This window comes from Canis aureus, chromosome 16, assembly GCF_053574225.1.
Source record: "Canis aureus isolate CA01 chromosome 16, VMU_Caureus_v.1.0, whole genome shotgun sequence".
Lineage (NCBI taxonomy): Eukaryota > Metazoa > Chordata > Mammalia > Carnivora > Canidae > Canis > Canis aureus.
The window spans coordinates 49,985,237-50,010,005 of NC_135626.1; the positions used below are offsets into that span (position 1 = coordinate 49,985,237).

Sequence of the window (24,769 nt, forward strand, 5' to 3'; positions counted from 1 at the left end):
GTTCTCTATAGTTAAGAGTCTGTTTTACGGTTTGCCTCTCTCTCTTTTTTCCCCTTCTATGTTCATCTGTTTTGTTTCTTAAATTCCATATATGGAAAAAATCATATGGTATTTGGGTGACAAGACTTTTAAAAGATATTTAAATCATATACTTAATCTGAAATTAGCAACCTCTTCTCTGAGGGAATAAGTCCTCTTTCAGCTTCTTTCAAGTAAATACTTATCACCTATAACTCACTCTAACACCTGTACCATGCACCATGAGATTAATGAAAATACCCTGAATCAAAATATTCTTTTATGTCCAAAGAGTATAAAGAGTTAAAAAGTCATATTAACACCCAAGTAGATTTAGTTCCAGGAATTCTCAGACATAAGCTTATAAATATAAATTTCCCTTAAAAGATCTCTAATATCGGGATCCCTGGGTGGCGCAGCGGTTTGGCGCCTGCCTTTGGCCCAGGGCGCGATCCTGGAGACCCGGGATCGAATCCCACGTCGGGCTCCCGGTGCATGGAGCCTGCTTCTCCCTCTGCCTGTGTCTCTGCCTCTCTCTCTCATTGTGTGCCTATCATAAGTAAATAAAAATTAAAAAAAAAAAGATCTCTAATATCTATGATGCTCACCATCAGTTGGTAGGTTTTGTGACAAATCTTTAAGTTTCTTATCTGGGAACTTGATTTTCATGTTTTCTAAAGCATCTTCCAGGTTACTGACATCAACCTTCCGACCTAAAGAAAGAATCAGGAACACAAGAGAAATTTAATGACTTCCCTGAAGGAGAAAATTTCAATAAATCCCTGTGCACCGTGGCTAGCAGAATAAATATCAATGACAACACATTCAAGTGCACAAAGGTAGACAAAATGAAATTAGAATTGTAACCTCTTCCTTAGGCTTGAGGGCAATCTTGCAAAGTACAAATTCATTCTCCAATGAATTATAATGGTAGAACAACAAATTGAAAACTTCTTTCTGGTTAGGTAGGGCATAAATGCTAAGTTTAGTTCTTCTAGTCAACTGAAATGCCTTGAATAACTGCCAATTCTTCACTTCACATTTTCTATGTAGACCCAGATTTAAATCTGCTCTTAAACTAAATTTGACAAAAACCATACTTACTAAGCAGCAAAATGAAAGATTTTGAGCAAGGCTATATTCAAAATAGCAAAATTAGTTCAGATGAGAGGTAATAAGATCCACAAAAGAAAAGCTAAATGATAATACAAATATGAGGCAGGGGAATCTTATTTATCTTTCTTTTTATCGTGTTACTTACCTTTGAAAGATTTCACATCATCTAGCAATCTATTTTTATATACATTTCCATAATCTGTAAGAAAAGGCACAATTGACATCACAGATAAAGTAATATAGAGATTTAAAGAGACAGAACAAATGTATCATTTCACAAAGATACTTTTAAATGATTTGCCTTAGAGATAACTTTGATTTTACCCTTCAGTGTATCTGAAACCACAGAATGGGGAAAATTCTCTGAGTGCTGTGTGTGATGGAGGGCAAAGCCAATAATTGATGGCAAATAGCATAATGGAATATGAACCCATATTTCTTTTACTTTCTTTGACTTTTCCTTCTTTCTCTTACTCCTTTTTCTACTTCCTCTACTTTTAGTTTTGAAGGTGAAAACAATATAGTTGAAAATTTTACATCCAAAGGCAGGATTCAAGAAAATAGAATTGCTGATTCCCAAAGAAAGAACTAAATTACACTTTCCAAAGGAAAAACAAAGCCATGCTAACATTCCTTAGACATTCGTTTTGTTGTTGTTTTAAAATTAGGATATGTTATAAATATAGTTTTTTTTTTAAAGTTGTATTAAACACACAGGACCAACCTCCCTTGAAGGCTCTAGTAGTATTTGAAATGCTAACTATCAACTTGAAGATTTTTCACCAGTTCCAGGTATTCTTTAGGTGTGAATTCTATCCCAATGCCTTCCAGAATATTTTTTACATCTTTGATATTAATTTTTTCTCCTTTAAAAAAGAGAAATGGCAAGTATAGTTGACAATTTTAAGAATTATCTAAGTATTCAAAAAGATGAAACAAAATTGCCCATGTTTACACATCACCATTCCTGGCTTGCTAGATAAAAGACAAAGATATAGCAAGACCTGCTATAGGGGGAAAGGCAGGCAGAGAATTAGAACATATTTCCTTGACCCTAGGGAAAGATGCACTTTCATAACATTGGATAAGAAGGCATAATTCTCAGTAAACTGGGAATTTACATAATTGTCTTATAAATTAGAATGTAAAGGTTAACCTAATATTGCTCTCTGTTTTTCCTAAAATCATTAGATTATTTGGCCAATATCCTAATTTTTACTTCAATTATTATTCTAATGATCTAGATCAAGGATTAGCAAAATCTTTTCTGTAAAGAGCCAGACAGTAAATGTTTTAGAATTTGCAGGATATATTTCCTCTGTTCTAGCTACTAAACTCTGGTATTTTAGCAGAAAGCAGCCATTAATAATACATAAATGAAGAATATGACTGTGTTCCAATAAAACTTTATTTATAAGAGGCAGAGGACTAGATTTGTTGTGTTACCAGTAGTTCGTTTTTTTTTTTTTTTTTAGTAGTTTGTTTATCCTTTATATAGATTGTCAGTTTTTTCAGTGGTGAAGACCAGAAGCATTATTACTGGTAAGTATTTTAGAGGATATAGGACTTGCTATGGAGAAATGAGAAAATTTTAAAATCCAGATAACCCAAAGACTTACACAATTAGACACAAGACTTGTAACAACACCCTTGTAATAACCATCTAGGTGAGAAATAAAACACAGATAACACTCTGAGGGGCTCTCATACTCCTTTCCAATCCTTATCCACAATCTTTCTCTAGAGTTAATCACTATCATTTTTGGACACTGATTTCTTGCTTTTCTTTATACATTTCTCACAACTATCTTAAGAAAACAAGTTATTGTTTCTTGAAGAACCTGCACATTATTAGGGTTATGGAACACTACACATTATTTATGATAGCATTTTTATAGAGGCAAATGAAGCAAAATGAAAGACTATGTTGTTATTATGTAGGTAATAGAACTATGACTTTTAAATTTTTATTTATTTTTTTAGAACTATGATTTTTTTTTAAAGAAGAATAGGCAATATAAAATTCAGGATAGTGTTATCTCAAAAGTGGGGAGACATGGTAAAGGGATAGGGAAACAACCATGTGTTGATGCAATGATATTGGAAATATTCTAGTTACTTTGTTGAAGTGGAGTCATGGAAATTAGTACTATGCTTATGGATTTATGTGTTCACTGAAAAGACAAGATGGGAAAATGTCATTAAAGAATTAGAATTTTAATCTTTATGATAACTTTTAACTTGCCTGTAACTGCTGTCACATCACTCACCACTTTTTTCAGAGAAACATTTCCAACAGCTGTAATACAAAATAAAAAATTTGGACAATGACACCAATCAGGAAAAATGTGATATAGGGTCCAATGAAAGTCCATATATTCTATTAAATAATTTGTGTTCACCTTAAATTTATATTTCCTTGTTTGAGTGCTTGATTCTTTATTAATAAGAAGAACAATGGCATTTGGCCCATGTCCCTTGAACACAGGCTCTGACTATGACAAATGTATTATATTTCTAGTTCTTGTTTTCTTTTAAGCACAGCCAAAGGTGATATCTACAGAAGTCAGTTTATTTTGTTTTGTTTGTTTTTGGTGAACCTTACATCTAACACAGATAAGGAAGGGTCTTCACATCTTCCAGCTATTTGCAATAAGCTTTTCTCAAGTATTTCAACTCCTGAATCTATCTTAAAATGGTGGTGACATGTACTTGTTGGATATTTGAGGAAATAATGATGTTCTACTAGTTCCTATTATGGATATTTTTCTCTCAAGTATTTCAGGCTTTCTTGATTAGACATGCATTAATTTCCCCCACTGCTCCCATGTTTGTTTCTCTCTACCATTCTCTGGCATGATAACAGCTGTGAATACCTTCTCAGCAGTAATCATCGTTGAGTAGGATTAATTGGTAACACCGTTACATCGTTGGTAACACCTTTTATATTGAAAAAATAGGAGAAGAAGAGTGCCTCATGGCTCAGTTGCATAAGTGTCTGACTCTTGATTTTGGTTCAGGTCATGATCTCAGGGTCATGAGACTGAGTCTCGCATCAGGCTCTGTGCTGGGAATGGAGCCTGCTTGAGATTCTCTTTCACTCTCTCCTTCTGCCCCTCCGCCTGGCTACTCTCTTGTTCTAATTTCAGATGAATACAAATGAAAAAAGACAGGATTTCTTTTTATTGAAGGCCAAGTTCTTCTCCATGACTCTTAAAAATATCTTAAACTCCTCAAATCAATCTAGTTTTAGAAATTCTTTTTTTTTTTTTTAAAGATTTTATTTATTTATTCATGAGAGATACACACAGAGAGAGGCAGAGACACAGGCAGAAGGAGAAGCAGGCTCCATGCAGGGATCCCAATGTGGGACTTGATACTGGGTCTCCAGGATCAACCCTGGGCTGCAGGCGGCGCTAAACCACTGTGCCACTGGGGCTGCCCTAGTTTTAGAAATTCTTATATGGATCCCAAGATTCTAAGTTCTCCTCTAAAAGGCAAAATACTTGTTTACAATGCTCACCATCCATAGGTTGATTTTGTACCACACTTTTAAATTCTTTATTTTTGAGCTTGATCCCCATGTTCCCCAGAAGTGTGTTCAGGTTATTGACATCGATCTTTCCTCCTTAGAAAGGGATGGAGATGTAAGAAAAAACCAGTTAAGACACAATATGAAAAATAATTCTTGTGCTGATGAGTTAATTCAATTCTCAATAGGCCTGGCTACTGGTTAGAATGTTAACTGGAATTACCTTATTGGAAAGTGGTTTGGTAGTAACTATTATGGTTCTTTGAAATGTTTATAACTTTTAGCCCACTAATTCCATTTGTGGGAATGCAGAAAAGGCTATGCCAAAGGGGAGAGGGAAATGTTCATTATAATCTTACTTGTAATAAGGAAAGAAAGAAGGAAAGAAGGAAAGAAAGAAAGAAAGAACCCACAATTTAAATTTCTAATGACAAGGTACTGGAAAGTAAACCATTGTATCTTCAATCTACAGAAAGTTACGTAACCATAGCTGGTACAAAAGGTGACTACCACAGGCAAAAAAACTGTTATTTTATAGGATGAAGTTACATCATGCAATCATTTAACATATATGAGTTAAAATCATATGCACAGTGAAAATACACATAAAATGAACAATGTAAATGCACTTGACTCTGACATTCTGTAGTTAGCAAACACATAAATAGAATGAACCTTAGATGGACAACATCAATTTATTATTCCATCATATGGATTCATTTCCCCTATGTCTATCATATTGTAAGTATCTTAAGTCAATGTGATTCTAGTATTAGATGCAGTTTTTTTAATATTATGGCTCTTAGGCAAGTAAACTATGTAATTGCTTAACTATAGCAATAACAATGTATTCCATCACTGGAAGAAAAAGTGACTAGTATGTTGGTATCTCTTATAGAGTCTTCCAATGGAATTTCAGAGCACTTTTGACTCAATGAGATTATTACTATTTTAACTATATAGGATTTCATAATATTAAGAATGGTAATGATTGGATAGCAGGATTATGAGTGATTATTTTATCTTTAATTTAATTTATATTTATTGGTCATGTAACACCTTTTATATTGAAAAAATAGAAGAAGAAGGGTGCCTGAGTGGCTCAGTTGCTTAAGTGTCCGACTCCTTCTTTTTTTTTTTTTTTTAAGATTTTATATATTTATTCATGCGAGAGGCAGAGACACAGGCAGAGGGTAAAGCAGGCCCCATGCAGGGAGCCTGACGTGGGACTCGATCCCGGGTCGACAGGACCATGCCCTGGGGTGAAGGCGGCGCTAAGCCGCTGAGCCACCCGGGCTGCCCTAAGTGTCCGACTCTTGATTTCGGCTCAGGTCATGATCTCAGGGTCATGAGACTGAGCCTTGCATTGGGCTCTGCATTGGGAATGGAGTCTGCTTAATATTCTCTCTCTCCCTCTCCTTCTGCCCCTCCCCCTGGCTTATTCTCTTGTTCTCTCTCTCTAAAAAAGCTAAAAAAGAAAAGAAAGAAAAATAGAAGAAAACTAACAATTCACAGCTGAGCATTATCATGATTATTTTCAGTACTATGAAGGCTAATAGTCTAATCAGACCTATCCAAAAGTACATAGAAAGATAACTGGGGCAGCCCGGGTGGCTCAGCAGTTTAGTGCCTGCCTTTGGCCCACGGCATGATCCTGGAGACCCGGGATTGAGTCCCACGTCAGGCTCCGTGCATGGAGCCTGCTTCTCCCTCTGCCTGTGTCTCCACTTCTCTCTCTCTCTCTCTCTCTGTGTCTCTCATAAATAAATAAAATATTAAAAAAAAAGAAAGATAACTGTGGAGATCTTGAGTACTGATTTTTTTGTCTGACCCTGGAATTAAGCCTACACAGGATCAAAAAAAACAAAAAGATGATAAGATTAATAATATATAGAAGGAATGGCAAAGGAATCATGATCTAGTAACTAGGAAAAAATATAAATACAGAGATTAAAAATCTCAATTTTACATACTTTCTCATTGTTTCTTACTCACCTTTGAATGACTTCAAAGCTGATAGCAATCTATTCTGAAAAACTTTCTTATTATCTGTAAGAAAAGGCACAGTTTAGGACAGAGAATGAGTCACAAATAGAATATAATGGTCAGGCTTTCCTTTGTGTGACCAACTTTAGAAATATACCCGCTTTCACCTTCAAATCATGATGAAGCTAAGCAATGAAAAAGTTCTCACTCTGGTATAGAGTGATAGTATGGTGTAGAGGTAAAGAGCCAGAGTTCAAATTCTAGCTCTATTGCTGCCTACTTTTGTGGCCTTAAGTAACAAACTGTGGCCTTTCTGTGCCACAGTTTCTACTATAAAATGGGCATATGGTGTCATCATTGTGAATTGTGAGGACAGAACCTGACACAACATAAGGGCTTAACAAATGTTAGCGGTTATTGTACTAGATCTAGTAATTGATCCAGTAATCAAATTACCAGGTATCTACTCCACCCCGCTTCTGCCCCCACAAATACAAAAACACTAATTCAAAGGGATACATGCATCCCTATGTTTATAGCAGCATTATTTATAATAGTCAAATTACGGAAGCAGTCCAAGTATGTATTGATAGATAAATAGGTAAAGAAGAGGTGGTATATATATATATAGCATATTTTATATATATGTGTTTGTGTGTGTGTATATATATATATATACACACACCATATTTTATATAAATAATGGAATATTATTCAACCATAAAAAAGAATAAAATTTTGCCATTTGCCACAACATGGATGGAGCTAGAGAGTATAAAGCTAAGTTAATGGAATAAGTCACTCACAGAAATATAAATACCATATGATTTCACTCACCTGTGTAATTTAAGAAACAAAACAAAGGAACCAAGGGAAATAAAAGAGGGAGAGAGACAAACTGAGAAACAGACTCTTAACTACAGAGAATAAACTCCTGTAGGTGGGGTAATGGGTGAAATAGGTGATGAGGATTCAGAAGTACACTTGTGGGTGCCTGGGTAGCTTAGTCAGTTAAGTATCTGACTTCAGCTCAGGTAATGATCTTAGAATCTTTGGATCAAGCCCCATGTTGGGCTCCCTACTCAGCAGGGGGTCTGCTTGTCCTTTTCCCTCTGCTCCTCTCTCTGCTCATGCTTTCTCTCTCTCAAATAAATAAATAAAATCTTTAAAAAAGAAGTACATTTATTATGGCACTGGGAGATGTATGGAATTATTGAATGACTATATAGTACACCCGAAACTAACATAACACTGTATGTTAGCTACATTGGAATCAAAATAAAAACTTAATAAAAAAAAGAAATTGAACTTAACAGAGGGAGGAGTTTTTAGGGTTTATCTCTGGGAAGGATAAGGATTAGGAAAAGGGACTCTCCGGGATCCCTGGGTGGTGCAGCAGTTTGGCGCCTGCCTTTGGCCCAGGGCGTGATCCTGGAGACTCGGGATCGAGTCCCACGTCGGGCTCCCGGTGCATGGAGCCTGCTTCTCCCTCTGCCTGTGTCTCTGCCTCTCTCTCTCTCTCTCTCTGTATCTGTCATAAATAAATAAAATATTAAAAAAAATAAATAAATAAAAGCGATTTTCATTAAAAAAAAAAAAAAAGGAAAAGGGACTCTCCAAGGGCAATGTTAGGAAAAGTGACTTGGGGAGAGAACAGGAATTTAAGAGGACTTCTGAAATATTTACTGAGAGACAAGATGTAAATTCTCCTTTCCTCTGCCTTTCAAAATCATCAGTAACATCTTTTCTCAACACTGATTTTGTGGAAAAGGATTCTTTTGACAGTTGAATTCTGTACTTGTATTGGCACAGAGTAATAATAAACTTTATATGGAAGCAAGAGCTGAGGATGAGTACAGGTAACATCCGAACATGTGTCACTTTAAAATATAAATATTACAACTAGACCCATAAAACTGAACTCTCCAGAGGTTACAGATGCAGCTTACCATCAACTGGTAGTAATTTTTGTAGTTTAAGACATTCCTTATCATTGACTTCTACTCTCATGTCTCCAGAATGTTCTGCAGATCACTGGCATCAATTTTTTCTCCTTTTAAAATACAGAGTGTTTATAGGTGAGAATTTTAGAAATTAACAACTCAATATTACAGAGGCTCAAGAGGTTTATAAGAACATGTTATTGACCTATATGATGAATATTTTAAAGTATACTTAAGATAGCTTATACTGCATCATTCTCAATTTGGGATTAAAGAGCAAAGGTAAAATCATTCATTTGGGGAAAATAATAGTGAAAGGGAATAAAGGGGAAAGGAGAAAAAATAAGTGGGAAATAACCAGAAAGGGAGACAGAACATGGAAGACTCCTAACTCTGGGAAATGAACTAAGGGTGGTAGAAGGGGAGGAGGGCAGGGGGTGGGGTGACTGGGTGGCGGGCACTGAGGTGGGCACTTGACAGGATGAGCACTGGGTGTTATTCTGTATGTTGGCAAATTGAACACCAATAAAAATAAATTTATTATTAAAAAAACAAAATAAAATCTCATAATTTAGAAAGTAAAAAAAAAAAGCAAAGGTAAAATAGGATGTGGAAATTGTGTGTCATTAGAAGTCAAAGCAAATTTGTTCCTAAATTATTGATATAAGAAAGGAGAAAGGCTCTCTTAATTTGGGGGATAATATGCAGGATAAAACCTAGTTATCAAACAGAATAGAGAACCCAGAAGTGGACCCTGAACTTTATGGTCAACTAATATTCGATAAAGGAGGAAAGACTATCCATTGGAAGAAAGACAGTCTCTTCAATAAATGGTGCTGGGAAAATTGGACATCCACATGCAGAAGAATGAAACAAGACCACTCTCTTTCACCATACACAAAGATAAACTCAAAATGGATGAAAGATCTAAATGTGAGACAAGATTCCTTCAAAATCCTAGAGGAGAACACAGGCAACACCCTTTTGGAACTTGGCCACAGTAACTTCTTGCAAGATACATCCACTAAGGCAAAAGAAACAAAAGCAAAAATGAACTATTGGGACTTCATCAAGATAAGAAGCTTTTGCACAGCAAAGGATACAGTCAACAAAACTAAAAGACAACCTACAGAATGGGAGAAGATATTTGCAAACGACGTATCAGATAAAGGGCTAGTTTCCAAGATCTATAAAGGACTTCTTAAACTCAACAGCAAAGAAACAAACAATCCAATCATGAAATGGGCAGAAGACATGAAGAGAAATCTCAGAGAGGAAGACATAGACATGGCCAACATGTACATGAGAAAATGCTCTGCATCACTTGCTATCAGGGAAATACAAATCAAAACCACAATGAGATACCACCTCACACCAGTGAGAATGGGGAAAATTAACAAGGCAGGAAACAATTGTTGGAGAGAATGCGGAGAAAAGGGAACCCTCTTACACTGTTGGTGGGAATGTGAAATGGTGCAGCCACTCTGGAAAACTGTGTGGAGGTTCCTCAAAGAGTTAAAAATAGACCTGCCCTACGACCCAGCAATTGCACTGTTGGGGATTTACCCCAAAGATTCAGATGCAATGAAACGCCGGGACACCTGCACCCAGATGTTTCTAGCAGCAATGTCCACAATAGCCAAACTGTGGAAGGAGCCTCGGTGTCCATCGAAAGATGAATGGATAAAGAAGATGTGGTTTATGTATACAATGGAATATTACTCAGCCATTAGAAATGACAAATACCCACCATTTGCTTCAATGTGGATGGAACTGGAGGGTATTATGCTGAGTGAAGTAAGTCAATAAGAGAAGGACAAACAGTGTATGTTCTCATTCATTTGGGGAATATAAATAACAGTGAAAGGGAATATAAGGGAAGGGAGAAGAAAAAGACTCCTAACTCTGGGAAACGAACTAGGGGTGGTGGAAGGGGAGGAGGGCAGGGGGTGGGGGTGAATGGGTGACAGGCACTGAGGGGGGCACTTGACGGGATGAGCACTGGGTGTTATTCTGTATGTTGGTAAATTGAACACCAATAAAAAAGTAATTTATTTAAAAAAAAACCTAGTTATCAAATTGGATAATGAGTTGCCAAAAGAAATAATTATGGCAAGGAGATCTTATACTGACTTATGTCTTTGATTTTTCACAAAATCCACATTATCTTGAGCTTTATAAAACTTTACCTTATTTTATTCATGTGTTTACCTAAAATTTAGCTATTTACGTGTTGGCAAAGACATATACATATGTGAGAAAAACACCTCTACAGTATATAGGACTTGTTTTCAAAAACAAGTTCTGTGGTTTATTTTTAAAATAGATAATCCAAGGTCAAATGGATTTTATCAGGCAGAAATATTTTATAATAAGTAGGTAAGTTGGCAAAATTAGTATGAATAGACTACTGGGAGAATAACATTTAAAATATAATTTATTATAGAACACTCACCTGTAAAATCTTTCATTTTCAGTGTCACATTTTCCAGATCAACCTTCCCATCAACTGTAAGACAAAGAGCAGTCACAGACCAAAAATGAGACTGTTCCTTCTTTTTTCTCTTCCTATGACATCTGTCCCTCCACTAGAATGTTGATATCATCTTGAATTTTAGTTCTAGACTATTATGTTACATTTTTCATCATACTTACTGAAATATAAGTTTTTAAAAGTTCTTTCCTCCACTTTGGTTCATCCCAGTATTTTCTCTTGTATTATATATATTTTTAAATTTTGTGTGTAGTCTGTTTTTTTCTCCTGTTACGTATAAATTTCTCTTTGTTCCTGATGTTATTAAATTTTACAAGGATGTTTAGGCATAGGGTGAAAAAAATTTTTTGAAAAAGTTTTGTAATCTGACCTAGCTCTGTGTTCCCTTTCAATATAGGACTACAGGGAAGGATAAGAAGAAATGAAATGATAATATGTGAGTAATTCAGGGAACACATTATATAAAACAAAAACAATAAATTGGGAAGTGGATAAGAAAGATAGTCCTCTTGAGTGAGGATAAAAATCTAATATAAAATTGGATTATGATAAATTAAGGATGCATATTGTAATTTTTTTTTTAATTTTATTTATTTATGATAGTCACACACAGAGAGAGAGGCAGAGACACAGGCAGAGAGAGAAGCAGGCTCCATGCACCGGGAGCCTGATGTGGGATTCGATCCCGGGTCTCTAGGATCGCGCCCTGGGCCAAAGGCAGGCGCTAAACCGCTGCGCCACCCAGGGATCCCACATATTGTAATTTTTACAGTAACCTTTAAAACTTCCAAATTAACAAGAAAAATAAAATATAATCATTCCAAAAGGAAGGCAAGAATGGAAGGAAATAGAATATTGAACATGTGATATAAGTACAGGTATTCAGTAAAAGTAGATTTAAACACAGATATGTCAGTAATTTCATAATTACTACTAATATTGTAAAAATGTAAATGATTTCAGATTGCTAATTGTTTAGGATTTTTGCATTATTTGCTTATGAGAGAGATTAGCCTGTGATCTTCCTTTTTTTGTATTGTTTTCATCAAATTTTGGTATCAAGATTATGATAGTTTCATAAATCAAGCCGGGAAGTGTTCTTTGATTTTGTGTTTTTGAAGAGCTGAGTAATATGGGCATTATTTATTATGTATATACTAGATAAAATTCATCAAGGAAGTTATCTAAGCCTCTAAAACTTAAGAATTAAAAATATCTTAAGTCTAAGGATTCAGAGAGGTTGAATGTAAAAGGATGGATAACTATGGACTATACAAATACTATGCAAAATAGTGTAGGAATATTAATGTCAAACAAAATAAACTTTAAGAAAAAGCATTTCTAAGAAAAAAAGAAAAAGCATTTCAAAGAAAAAGGTTTAATTCAACATGAAGATGTCATAATTCTAAACTTGTATGATCCTAATAATATGGCCTCAAAATACATAAAGAAAAATTTAAAATTACATTGAGAAATAGAAAAATAAAAAATTATAGTTGAAGATTTTTGACACATATTTGTCAGTAGTTAATAGAATAAGCAGAGAAAAATCTTTATGACTTTAGGAAATTTGAACAATAAATTTAACAAACTTGATTTAATGGACATATAGACAACCCAATAATTTCAGGATACATATTTCTTCACATAGGGAATATTTAGAAAAAAATGACCATATCCTGTATTATAAAGTCAAATCTCAATAAATTTAAAAGCAACGGCAAAAAACAATCCAAAAATATTAAGTTTTATTTACAATAGCACCAAATATAATAAGTCACCTAGGAATAAATCTAACAAAAGAAGCACAAAACTCATACTCCAAACACTACAAAATTTTGTTGATAGTAGTAAGATAAAAAAAATCTCTTAGCAAAATAGGAATAGAAGAGAACTCCTCTAATCTAATAAAAGTTATATATATATATATAAAACTTATATATATATAACTTCAGCAAAGTAATACTTAATGGTGAAATATGGAAATACTTCTCTTTGAGGTTAGAAATGAGATAAGGATGCCCATTATCATTGCATTTTGACAATATTATACTAGAAATCCTAACTGATGCAGTAAGGCAAGACAAAGACTAAAAGATATAATCATTGAAAAGAGAAAAAGAAAACTGCCTATTATTTGGAAACATGATTATATATGAGAATATTCAGATAATTATAATTTATAAAAGAGTGAAGACAGGTTGCTGGATATAAGCTCATTACACAAAATCAATAATTTTTTATGTATCAGCAACAAGCTGAAAAAAGAAAATTTTAAGAAATACTATTTACAATAGTATAAAAAATACCTAGGAATAAACCCATTGAATTAAATGTAAAACTTTACATATAAAATTATAAAATAGCCAGTCTAGGGCACTAAGGCACCAGGAAGGTAAAGATGTTGGCATTGCTAATCCAAGCCACTGTTTGGGCTGTGAACAAGAGAAAGCTGACAACCCACCCAGTCTGCCCTCACCCTGACACTCTCAGCAGTAAAGAACTTCTTAAAAAGAAGCTTAAATTTTTACACTTCAAACTGAGGGTTGTAATAGCTTTGTATTATATTCTTATATTCTAGAATATACAAAGACAAAAGTATATTCGGATGGAGAAGTTGTTTAAGATGGAGTCAGAATGTTCATTGAAAAGAAAGAACAGTTAACACTTTAAGGAACAGAATTGGACTAGGTTGAAGACAACTTATCCCAAGTTTGTGTTCAATAACCCAAACATGAAAGAAACTTATGACTGTGGAAAAAGCTTTAATATTTGAAACCTCAGAACTAGTCTGGATGTAAGCTCCAGGAGGTTTGTGGAAGCCTTTAGGCTTACTGAATAAATCATGTGACTGTTATGTGCTGAAGGTTTATAATGTATGGCTGCCTTATGAGGAAAATACAGTGATGCATTTTGAAAATGAAGCCACTGTTAGATTTGAGAAATGATGTTTGTATTCTTTTTAGGGGAGAGAAAATAAGAAATCGCTTTTTGGGGGTTATTTTTCTGTTTTCCCCTCTTTTTAAAAATTCATGTATTATATTAGATTCAGGTGTACAATATAATGATTAAGCCATTCTATACATTTCTCAGAGCTCATCAAGATACTTGTAGTCTTAATCCTTTACCTAGCTCATCCATCTGTCCCACCCATTTTTCTGTTTTTTAAAGGAAAAAAAAACACGAAATCTTACACTGCACTTAACTTCCTTGCATCCTTTCTAAACTAATTTCATTAAAGTTGCTTTTTCTGGGCAGTTTGGTTGGCTCAGCGGTTTAGCGCTGCCTTTGGCCCAGGTTGTGATCCTGGAGACCCGGGATTGAGTCCCACGTTGGGCTCCCTGCATGGAGCCTGCTTTTCCCTCTGCCTGTGTCTCTGCCCCTCTCTCTCTCTCTCTCTTGCTCTGTGTCTCGCATGAATAAATAAATAAAATCTTTAAAAAAAAGTTGCCTTTTCTGGAAGGATTACCAGAAGTTTATTCTTAATAGATGTGCAGTCATTAGATCTCTGTTGAATGGCCTGAAATTGTATCTCCCTTGGTGATATCCTGATCAGAGTGATGGTTTTTATTTTATTTTTTAAAAAAGATTTTATCTATCTATCTATCGTATGAGCTGGGGGAGGGGCAGAGGGACAATCTCTCCAAGATCTGGGTTGAGCGTGGAGCCTAACTTGGGGCTCCAACTCACAATCCTAACATTATGACCTGAGCCAAAACCAAGAGTTGGATGCTCAACTAACAGAGTTATCCAGGTGCTCCCAGAGTGATGGCTTTTAAAATTCAGAGGTAGGAAGTCCTGTCTGTCAATCATGAAAAAAAAATTTAAAAAAATTTTAAAAAGATTTTATTTATTTATTCACGAGAGACAGAGAGAGAGGCAGAGATACAGGCAGAGGGAGAAGTAGGCTCCATGCAGGGGGCCCAACATGGGACTCGATTCCAGGTCTCCAGGATCAGGTCCTGGGCTGAAGGCAGTGCTAAACCGCTGAGCCACCCGGGCTGCCCACAAAAAAAAATTTTAATCCAAACTTGGCCCAGTCATTTTACATTGTTATAAAAATTTTCATTGATGCCTCATTGACTTCTTTTTTAAGCAGCCATTCGATTAAAGTATCAGGCAAAGATTTTCTTGATTGGTAGTGCAGAATAGTTCTGAGTTATGGTATCAAAAGATAAGAAATACTTGTCTGGGGGAATCCCTGGGTAGCTCAGCAGTTCAATGCCTGCCTTTGGCACAGAGCGTGATCCTGGAGTCCCAGGATCCAGTCCTGCATCAGGCTCCCTGCATGGAGTCTGCTTCTCCCTCTGTGTCTCTGCACCCGCCCCCCGCCCCCCCCCCCCCCGTGTGTCTCTCATGAGTAAATAAATAAAATCTTAAAAAAAGAGAAATACTTGTCTTTTATTTATTTTTATTTTTATTTTTTTAAGTTTTTTTTTTTATTTTTTATTTATGATAGTCACAGATAGAGAGAGAGAGAGAGGCAGAGACACAGGCAGAGGGAGAAGCAGGCTCCATGCACCGGGAGCCCGATGTGGGATTCGATCCCGGGTCTCCAGGATTGCGCCCTGGGCCAAAGGCAGGCGCCAAACCACTGCGCCACCCAGGGATCCCCAATACTTGTCTTTTAATACATTTCTTTTGCCACTGTAAAGTCTGCTCAAAGATGGGATCTCAATCTGACTTAGATTCTTTTAGTTGACAAGTTGCTCTGTATTATGAATTATCAAGTACTTCTTTTTGGTTGTTCCTTATGTTATACTGATTGTACTACTAGACTGGGTTATTTGTTTTTCACATGCTATCTTCCTTCCATTCTGTCTTCTTTCTTATTTCCCTTTTGCTATTTTTCTTTGCTATGTTAATGCTAGGAAAGTTGCCATGTCCTTTCTTTTTATATTGCATTGGCTTCAGCAGTTCTGTTCAGATCTTCATTTTAGTTTCAGAGTTTAATGTAACCTTTAGTTGCTCTTTCTGTAGCATCCAAGGCCACTTTGCTTTCCTCAGTGAAATGCAGTTGAGGAAAACTGTTCTACTCACTTCTACCGTAATCTGAGGGTGTGGTGAGGTATTACGTGTTATACTTGAGCCCTGCTCTCATACGAGAGGTCTGGTCAAATGTCCCAACAGGGTTCATTGCTCTAATTAAGTAGAATGAACCCTGGTAAAGACATTTAACCAAACCATAGATCTGTGCATGGGATGGTATTCTTGAGCTTCACATCAGACCTCCAATTCCGCCTGTGGTCCTGAAGTGTTTACTTTCACTAAATAGTGATTCCTGTTATTCATTTCTCCCATTTTATTGTTTTTTCCCCAGCAGTGGTTTCTATTCCTTCCTAGGAGGGAGGGAGGGAGGGAGTCAGGAGGAGGAGGAGGAGAGAGAAATTTATCCAATTTGCTTCACTCCAGATCTGGGCATTTTAGTAAGAAATCTCTGGATTTCACCATTTTAGTTTCTGAGGGAGGAGAAAGGCTAAGAGAAGGCTAGTTCTGCTGTACTACTCTAAAATCTTTTATTTCTTTGGTTGTCCTCATTAAACATTATGGCATTAGATAGGCCTCCTTTTATTATTTGATTGGTGCTGAATTTCCTTTGCTGATTTTTACTTTTTTGTTCTCGTTCACTTTGTTAGGTATTGGAGGAAAGAAAAACTAGGCAGATTTTGGTTTCTTTATCATCTTAAACTGAAGCCCTCTGGATCAGTAAGCATTACTGTTAAATAGTAACTGCTATAAACAGTTCCTTAAAGATTTGAAAGAACTTACTCTTAAAACCTTCTGGGCCTGTTACCTTTTGTTAGAGTGCTGAGCGGTGCTGGAAAAGTGATAGATGTAATTATTTGATACTTTTTTCAACTATCATTATTGGTCTGTCTATATTTTTCACTTCTTATTTGATCAATATTGGTAATTTATTTCTTTTGTTCTGGAAAAGTGTTCACTTTACTAATATATTTAACATCTTAATCTCATGTTATATGTGGTTTCTTACTGTCATAGCAGTATTATGTTCGATATCCACAGTTATCTCTCTTTTAAAATTCTTAGTATGTTTCTCTCTATCCCTTTCCAGGCATACAGCCAAGGCATACCTACTGGAAATAACCATCAGTCTATTTAATCATTCTTCATTGTAGACTGTTCTCTTACTTACTTTTTAATATTCCTTTTAAATGTTTCACATTCTACTTTCCTTTTCTTCTTCATGCTTTGACCTAAGAATGGCTTGGCAGAACTCTAATTTTCATTATTCATAGAATACTCTGTTAATGAAGAGCCAGGATGTGCTTTCATTTGAGACCTGAATTCAGATACATGCTTTAAAAATGTTCTGTTGAAAGATGCCTAGGTGGCTCAGTTGGTTAAGCGTCTGCCTTTGGCTCAGGTCATGATCCCAGGGTCCTGGGATGGAGCCAGAGGCAGTGGGGAGTATGCTTCTCTCTCTCCTTCTGCTCCTCCCTCTGTCCATGCCCTTTCACTTTCTCTCTCTCAAATAAATAAATACAATCTTAAAAAAAAAGTCCTGTTGATACTAAATAAACACTATCCCTGGTCTCTTGATATTCTCAAACCCAGGCTGTCCTAAAGAGAATACATTTTTTTTTTTAAATTTATGATAGTCACACAGAGAGAGAGAGAGAGAGAGGCAGAGACACAGGCAGAGGGAGAAGCAGGCTCCATGCACCAGGAGCCTGACGCGGGATTCCATCCTGGGTGTCCAGGATCGCGCCCTGGGACAAAGGCAGGCGCCAAACCGCTGCGCTACCCAGGGATCCCAAGAGAATACATTTTTATGTACAATACTCACCATCAACTGGTAGGTCTTGTGAAAAATCTTCAAGTTCTTTAGGTGAGAGCTTAATCCCCGTATTTTTCAGAAATGTGTTCAGGTTATTCATATTAACCTTTCCTCCTTAGGAGAGACAACATAGCATAAAAAACCAAGATGTGAAAAATTCCTCATTAATTCATACATATTATGGTTATCACTTTACTCATAAAGACATTTTTTTTAATCTAGAATTATCATAAAACATTAAGGTCCAGTAAGACCTTAGGCATACAAGGAGGGTCAATATTAAAAACATATATAGAGTTTCATCCTCTGACTGTATCTTTTGTTATATCAACACAGTGAAAGTGTTATATACATACATATATATGTATGTATGTTATATATATGTATATGTATGTATGTTATATATGTATATGTATACACATATGTATATATATGTATGCATGTTATATATACATATAAATACCATATCCATAAATATTTGGAAATTCATATGTGAACTTTTTAATGTAATAAAAATAAACTAGTGTATATGAAAAATAAGAGAATATCTCACATTTATCTGCTTTCTCATACTTCTCACTCACTTTTAAGAGTCTTCACACCATCTAGCAACCTTTTTTAATACACTTTTCCTTCAGCTGTAAGAAAAGGCATAATTCAGGTCAGAGAAAAATAATAAGGGACTTTCACCTAAACAATAAATATTCTACAATTTTCCTCTAATTCCATAAATTTCAAAAAGATAGACTTTTAATGATTTTTCTGAAATTTACCTAATTTGTTCTCAAATAATCACAAAATTTGCTTGGAGAAATATTTTAATGAGGCAAATTTATTCACTCTTGCATAAAAGGCAAGGATTATGGCTTAAAACTTATAAAACATATATCTCTTTTGATTTACTTTTATCTCTAATTTCTTTTCTTACAGTCTTTATTCCATTTTTACATCTTTCCACTTACTCTTAGGAATATTTATGGAACTAAGGACAACAATACACATATGTTATTGGGAGGATTAAGTGAAATAGCTATTGCCTACCATAATAAAAACTAAATAACTGAATAACTAAATAACCCAAATTTTCTTTGGCAAAAATCAAATAATTCTAAAAGTCTTCAAAAATGATTAAACAAAACAACCTGGTAACAATCTGGTATCATTTTAGAAGAAAATCCTACAGCATTCTAAAGCTCCTTGAAATATACATATATATTTTAAATCCTTACCATCAAGTGGTAGAGTTTTTACTAAATTAAAGTATTCCTTCTCTGTGACCTCAACTTTCCTGTCTTTCAGAGGATCACATACATCACTGACATCTACCTGCTCTCCTAGAAAAGATAGAAATGGTGACAAAGGAGAATCTAAGAACACAAAATTAATGAGTTATTAAATCAAATGCTGTTAACTAGCAATATTTTCACTCATGTGCCATTAAAATAATTTCATGGGTAGTTAACAATTATGTATTCTAAAAACATTAAAATTTATTATCACCTTGAGTGATTATATAAAATGTAAGAAATGAGACAAATAATAATTTGGGTCTTTCCTTCACAAAATAGAAAAGTAGTTTTCCTGATACTTTCGAATTATAATTACGTTAGGAGCAGGATGTTAGGCACATAAATATAGACATATACATAGATTACATGCTTATATGAATTAAATAATTAACACACTATATATAAAAATGCACATAGTTAATGTTTGTTAGAAAGTATGTTTCAAAAACAGGGCCTCAGGCTTCCATAATAATTTTTTGTTTTGTACTATTTTTATGGTAAATAATCTTTTGATTATTGTAGTTTTATACTTTGTAACTTTAGAAAGGCAAAATAATTTTGGTTTAATTAAGTCTTTTGGTTTAAATCAGTGGAAACTGAATCTCTGAAAGTTTACTTTCTAGAATCTAGAAACTAGATCTAGTTCTAGATCTAGAACTTTCTAGAATCTAGAAATCCTAAACTTTAATCCATAAATTAGATATGTTGCATATTTTAAATGTATATGTCTAGAATGGATTTCTTTTTATTTATTATGCTTAGGAGTTACTTGGCTTCTTCAAATTGGCACTTTTATCTATTCTGGAAAGTTCTCTTCAAATATTGCCTCTGTCTTGTTTCTCTTTCTCTTTTCTTCCTATAGTTTCAATTATATATATATATATATATATATATATATATATATATCCTATCCTCTGTGTCTTTTATATTTTTATATATATATTTTTTAATTTTTTAAAAAATTTATTTATGATAGTCACACACACACACACACACACAGAGAGAGAGAGGCAGAGACATAGGCAGAGGGAGAAGCAGGCTCCATGCACCGGGAGCCCGACATGGGATTCGATCCTGGGTCTCCAGGATTGCGCCCTGGGACAAAGGCAGGCGCCAAACCGCTGTGCCACCCAGGGATCTCTATTTTTATATTTTTATAAAATATAACTAGTAATAAAAGTTTACGTTTATATTTCCTATTTCTTTATCTTTCTGTGCTATATACCTTGTAATTTCTTAAGTTCCTTAGTTCTTTCTTCAGCTGTTTATAAATTACTGTTAAATCCTTCAAATGTTTTAAATTTTTAGTATTTTCATTGCTCAAAAGTCTATTTGGTTCTTTATCAAATCTGCTTGCTCTTTCCTCAAATGTATTCAAGCCTCTCCTTAAATTATTAAATTATATTAAGCATGCTTATTTAATAATTTTTGGTCTGATAATTCCAAAATCTAAAACCTTTGCTGATCTGATTCTGCTGTTGTTCATGAGGGGTGTCTCACTCAAGTTGCCTCATTTCCTTCTATATTTAATAATTTTAAACTATGAATTGCTCTTTATGTGAAATTTTTTAAAAAAGATTTTGTTTATACACACACACACACACACACACACACACAGAGGCAGAGACACAGGCAGAGGGAGAAGCAGGCTCCATGCAAGAAGCCCGATGTGGGACTGGATCCTGGGTCTCCAGGATCACACCCCTGGCTGCAGGCAGCGCTAAACCGCTGCGCCACCGGGGCTGCCCTGAAATTTTGATTTAAGAAGAAGAACAGTATCCTTTAAAGAGTCAGATTGATTCATTCTAGATTATCAGTGCATGAAGTTAGGCTATGCTTCAGGAGTGTTAACAGAGTACATCAATAGTGTATGTTAAAGACCCATTACTTATTATAGCTTCTCTTAATTCAGTGGCCTTGACTTTATTCTTGCTTCAGAGCAACTGCAGTTTCTAAAGTTAGTTAAAATATCTTCAGTCTCATATTAAGATCATATTTAAATCTTATGGTACTCTGCAATAATAATCTCTATTGCTGACTGAAATGATCCAATATTTTTTGGCTAGTTGGTTACTAATTATGGAATACTGCTACTTTCTCCCCACATTACTATCCATTGGTATAATACTCTCAATCCAGTGACTCTATTACCTTTACTCCATGAAGAAGTTTTCTACTTCTATTATTTTAATTTCTGTAATAGTATTTCTGTCCTAAACAGATCTTTTGGGTATTTTAACACCATTCTGACTTAATATTATTTGTTGATGAAAAGGAACCATAGTAGGCTAAAGATGCAATAAAGTTTAGTTTCTTTTGAAAGATCCAAGTCCTTAGCAGATACAAGATTGATTCAAGTGACTGAACATTGGCCCTTTCTAGAGATTTTAAATTGGTAAACTAAATTATAGGCAATATACTTTTATAGTAATTATTACTTGATACTTTGATACTGCTCAAGGAAATTGTTATCTTAAAGGTAGAAGCTCACAGTAAACAGATTATATAAAGACTAGAGAAAGTGCTTTAGCAGATCTTACTAAATAAATTACAGAAAAGGGTTAACAAAACAGGCCTGAGGCTGCTATATTTAGAAGAGCCTGCTTGCGATGTTGGTACTTGGCTGGCATCTGGGAACTTGGATTTTAGAATGTTCCCTCCAATACAAACTGAAAAGGCTAGTTCATTGTGTCTAGACTTGTGTAAACAATGTGATTTATGGTGAATACTTATTTGTTTTTCTTCTGGGATTCTGGTATATTTGTAGTTGATAGGCAGAGTGTGTCTATGCGAGTAGCCCCATATGAAAAACCTTGGGCACTGAGTCTCCAGTGGGCTTCCCTGGGCACACATGGACAACATTGTGGCCCTTATATTCATCTCTCTTCCCTATTCCACTCTCCTAAACTCCTGGCAACCACGGATCTTTCCATGTCTTTCCATAGATTGATAGCTCATTTCTTTTTTATCATTGAATAATATTTCATTATATGGATGTACCACAGTTTGTTTATCCATTTTTGTATTCAAGGACATCTTATTTGCTTGCAAATTTTGGCAATTATAAATAAAACTGCTATAAATATTTGTGAGCAGGTTTTTGTGTACATGTTTTCAGGTCATGTAGGTAAATACCTAATTTGTGATTATTGGATCTTATGGTACTATTAAATTTAGCTTTGTAAGAAACTGGCAAACTGTCTTCCAAAGTAACTATACCATTTTGCCCTCCCACTAGCCATGAATAAGAGTTCCTCTTACTGGCCATTCTAATAGGTGTGTAGCATTCCTGCATTATTTTAAGTTGCAATTCCCTAATGACATATGATGTCTAGTTTTACTAGAGACAATCACTTTGCTAGAGTTAGGACAATCCTAACTCTATAACTCAGCCTTTTACTAGTAAACCAATTTAAAGAATTACTGTAGGGTTAATGGAAAATTTATGTGTATGAATTGTGGATGACTTTCCAACAGTACTAATGGATCTTGTCTTCTTAGTCCAAGGGGATAGAAACTTTTCTGGGGAAATAAATAACGTCTGGTGGAAGAGATTCCTAAGTATAATGTATTCTATTCACAGTAATAAATACATTTGTGGCTGACTTAGCATATAATACAGTTCATGCCCTATTATTTAGTACAATAAGCCAGTTAAAATTCCCTAGATAAATGACAGAATTGTCTTGAATTTTCTTTTCACCAACTAGGGGGATTTGTACCATATACATAATGCATATTATACTTGGATTTACACTATAGATTTAATTATCTAAGAAAGGAACAGACAACTTGGGTATGTAAGATAGACTCAAGGCATTATTAGGACTAGTTTTTCAGGCCTGAGGAAATATTGGACTACAATTCTAGAGTACCTTCAGCTAGTTTTGTTTGTCTGAGAGCTGTTTGAGGTCTGTTTTTCAGGGATTAAATGCTTCTATGTAGTCACTGTACAAATAATTAAACAAGTAATTCAAAGACAAAACCAAGATGAAATTATCCTGACATTCGGGAAAATCAACAATAGTGAAAGTCTGGACAGTTCCTCATATCTCTCCTATGGCTTCGGTTAAGTGAAGATCATAAGGTAGAGTTAGGAATAAAAACATTCCCATATTATTAAGAAAAAGCTGTTGCCATGACTATAATAGAACATTATCAAATGAATATAAATTATGAAAAACAAGATGTGTTTGTACAGTACCATCTTCTATTGCTAGAGGAACAACAAGGACTTAAGGTCACCTGCTGTATTATGCAGAGTGAATATCAGACTTAAAAATATAACATTGGGGATCCCTGGGTGGCGCAGCGGTTTAGCGCCTGTCTTTGGCCCAGGGCATGATCCTGGAGACCCGGGATCGAATCCCACGTCGGACTCCCGGTGCATGGAGCCTGCTTCTCCCTCTGCCTATGTCTCTGCCTCTCTCTCTCTCTCTCTCTGTGTGACTATCATAAATAAATAAAAATTTAAAAAAAATATAACATTGTCCCTTATTTATAATAAAAGGCATATCTTCACAATATTAGAGGAAAATACTACATATAATAATATAAGGCTAATATAATTGCCTAAGAAATTATATTGTTGATGACCTATACAAATAATTATGTTTACACATAGTATCTAATTTATAATCTGAATTTTAAAATTTCTTGTCATATGCTAAGACCTGGTACCTTTGTTGCAAAAGCATAGATTATAAAAAAAATAGGTTATCAGAGCAGGTAGAAATGTTTAATTAATGTTAATTAATGAAAATGTTTAATTAGTGAAGGATTAAAATGGTGAAATTAACAAGGAAATTAAGGGACGGTAGAAAATATTATAACAGTATAAAGAATTAAGTAATTTTTCACTTACCTAGAACAGTACTCAATTCTTCCATCAGTGTATTTAGTTTGACCTTCCCTTCATCTGTAAGTCAAGACAAAATTTAGACACTGGTAATCCAAACTCAGGAAAAAAGCAGAAAGCACAAAACATGTAAATTATGAAGTAGAGACTAGATGAAAACTATTCACTATATCTTGTCCTTTTTAAATTTATAATTCTTGAATTTTAATAGATAGCTCCATTATCTGCAAGGGGCACTAAAATTCTTTGAACCATAAAGTCTACCTTAGGAAAAATGTTCTCTCAAGTCTTTTGGTTTCATTCTATTCCTAACTCCATATTTCTCTAGGAATGGCTGATAACACATGATTGGTATACATTTAAAACCATTGTTCATGGTATTGTTTTTTTTTATCATTGGAGAAAGACAAAGCAGCCCAGGAAAAGGAGCAATGAAGAGCACAGTGTGTGGTGAACTAAAGCTTTTAAATTGTGCTTGAGGGAAAAAGGCCACGTAGGGAGTGGAAAAATGAGTTGAAAGAGATTGGTTGGAGCTAACAGTTTAGACTCTGACATCAGACTGCTTGGATTTGGGAATAGAGCAGTGAAAAAAAAAAAAAGATAAAAATCCTAGCTCCACAAAATTTACATTAATTTGTTTTATTTATGGCTGTATTCCTAAGACCAAAACAGAGACTGCTAAGTGTTAGGTGTTCAATAGGTATTTTACATGAATGAATAAATGAATTTAA

The 24,769-nt window shown here is 34.8% G+C and overlaps 1 protein-coding gene and 1 pseudogene across 1 annotated transcript in view; one reads left to right on the top strand and one right to left on the bottom strand.

Annotated features, from left to right (window-relative positions):
* LOC144286877 (uncharacterized) overlaps positions 1 to 18,487 on the bottom strand; it is a 63,479-nt gene extending 44,992 nt beyond the window's left edge. The window contains exons 1-9 of the mRNA XM_077853947.1: positions 18,445 to 18,487; positions 17,901 to 18,005; positions 11,051 to 11,104; positions 8,602 to 8,705; positions 6,662 to 6,715; positions 4,658 to 4,762; positions 3,380 to 3,433; positions 1,280 to 1,333; positions 627 to 731 (exon numbers count right to left, since the gene is read on the bottom strand). Coding sequence (XP_077710073.1) covers positions 627 to 731; positions 1,280 to 1,333; positions 3,380 to 3,433; positions 4,658 to 4,762; positions 6,662 to 6,715; positions 8,602 to 8,662 — 433 coding nt within the window. The 5' untranslated portion in view covers positions 8,663 to 8,705; positions 11,051 to 11,104; positions 17,901 to 18,005; positions 18,445 to 18,487. The remainder of the gene's footprint in view (positions 1 to 626; positions 732 to 1,279; positions 1,334 to 3,379; positions 3,434 to 4,657; positions 4,763 to 6,661; positions 6,716 to 8,601; positions 8,706 to 11,050; positions 11,105 to 17,900; positions 18,006 to 18,444) is intronic.
* On the top strand, positions 13,491 to 13,865 carry LOC144285384 (iron-sulfur cluster assembly 1 homolog, mitochondrial pseudogene; annotated as a pseudogene).
* Positions 18,488 to 24,769: the final 6,282 nt, after the last annotated feature.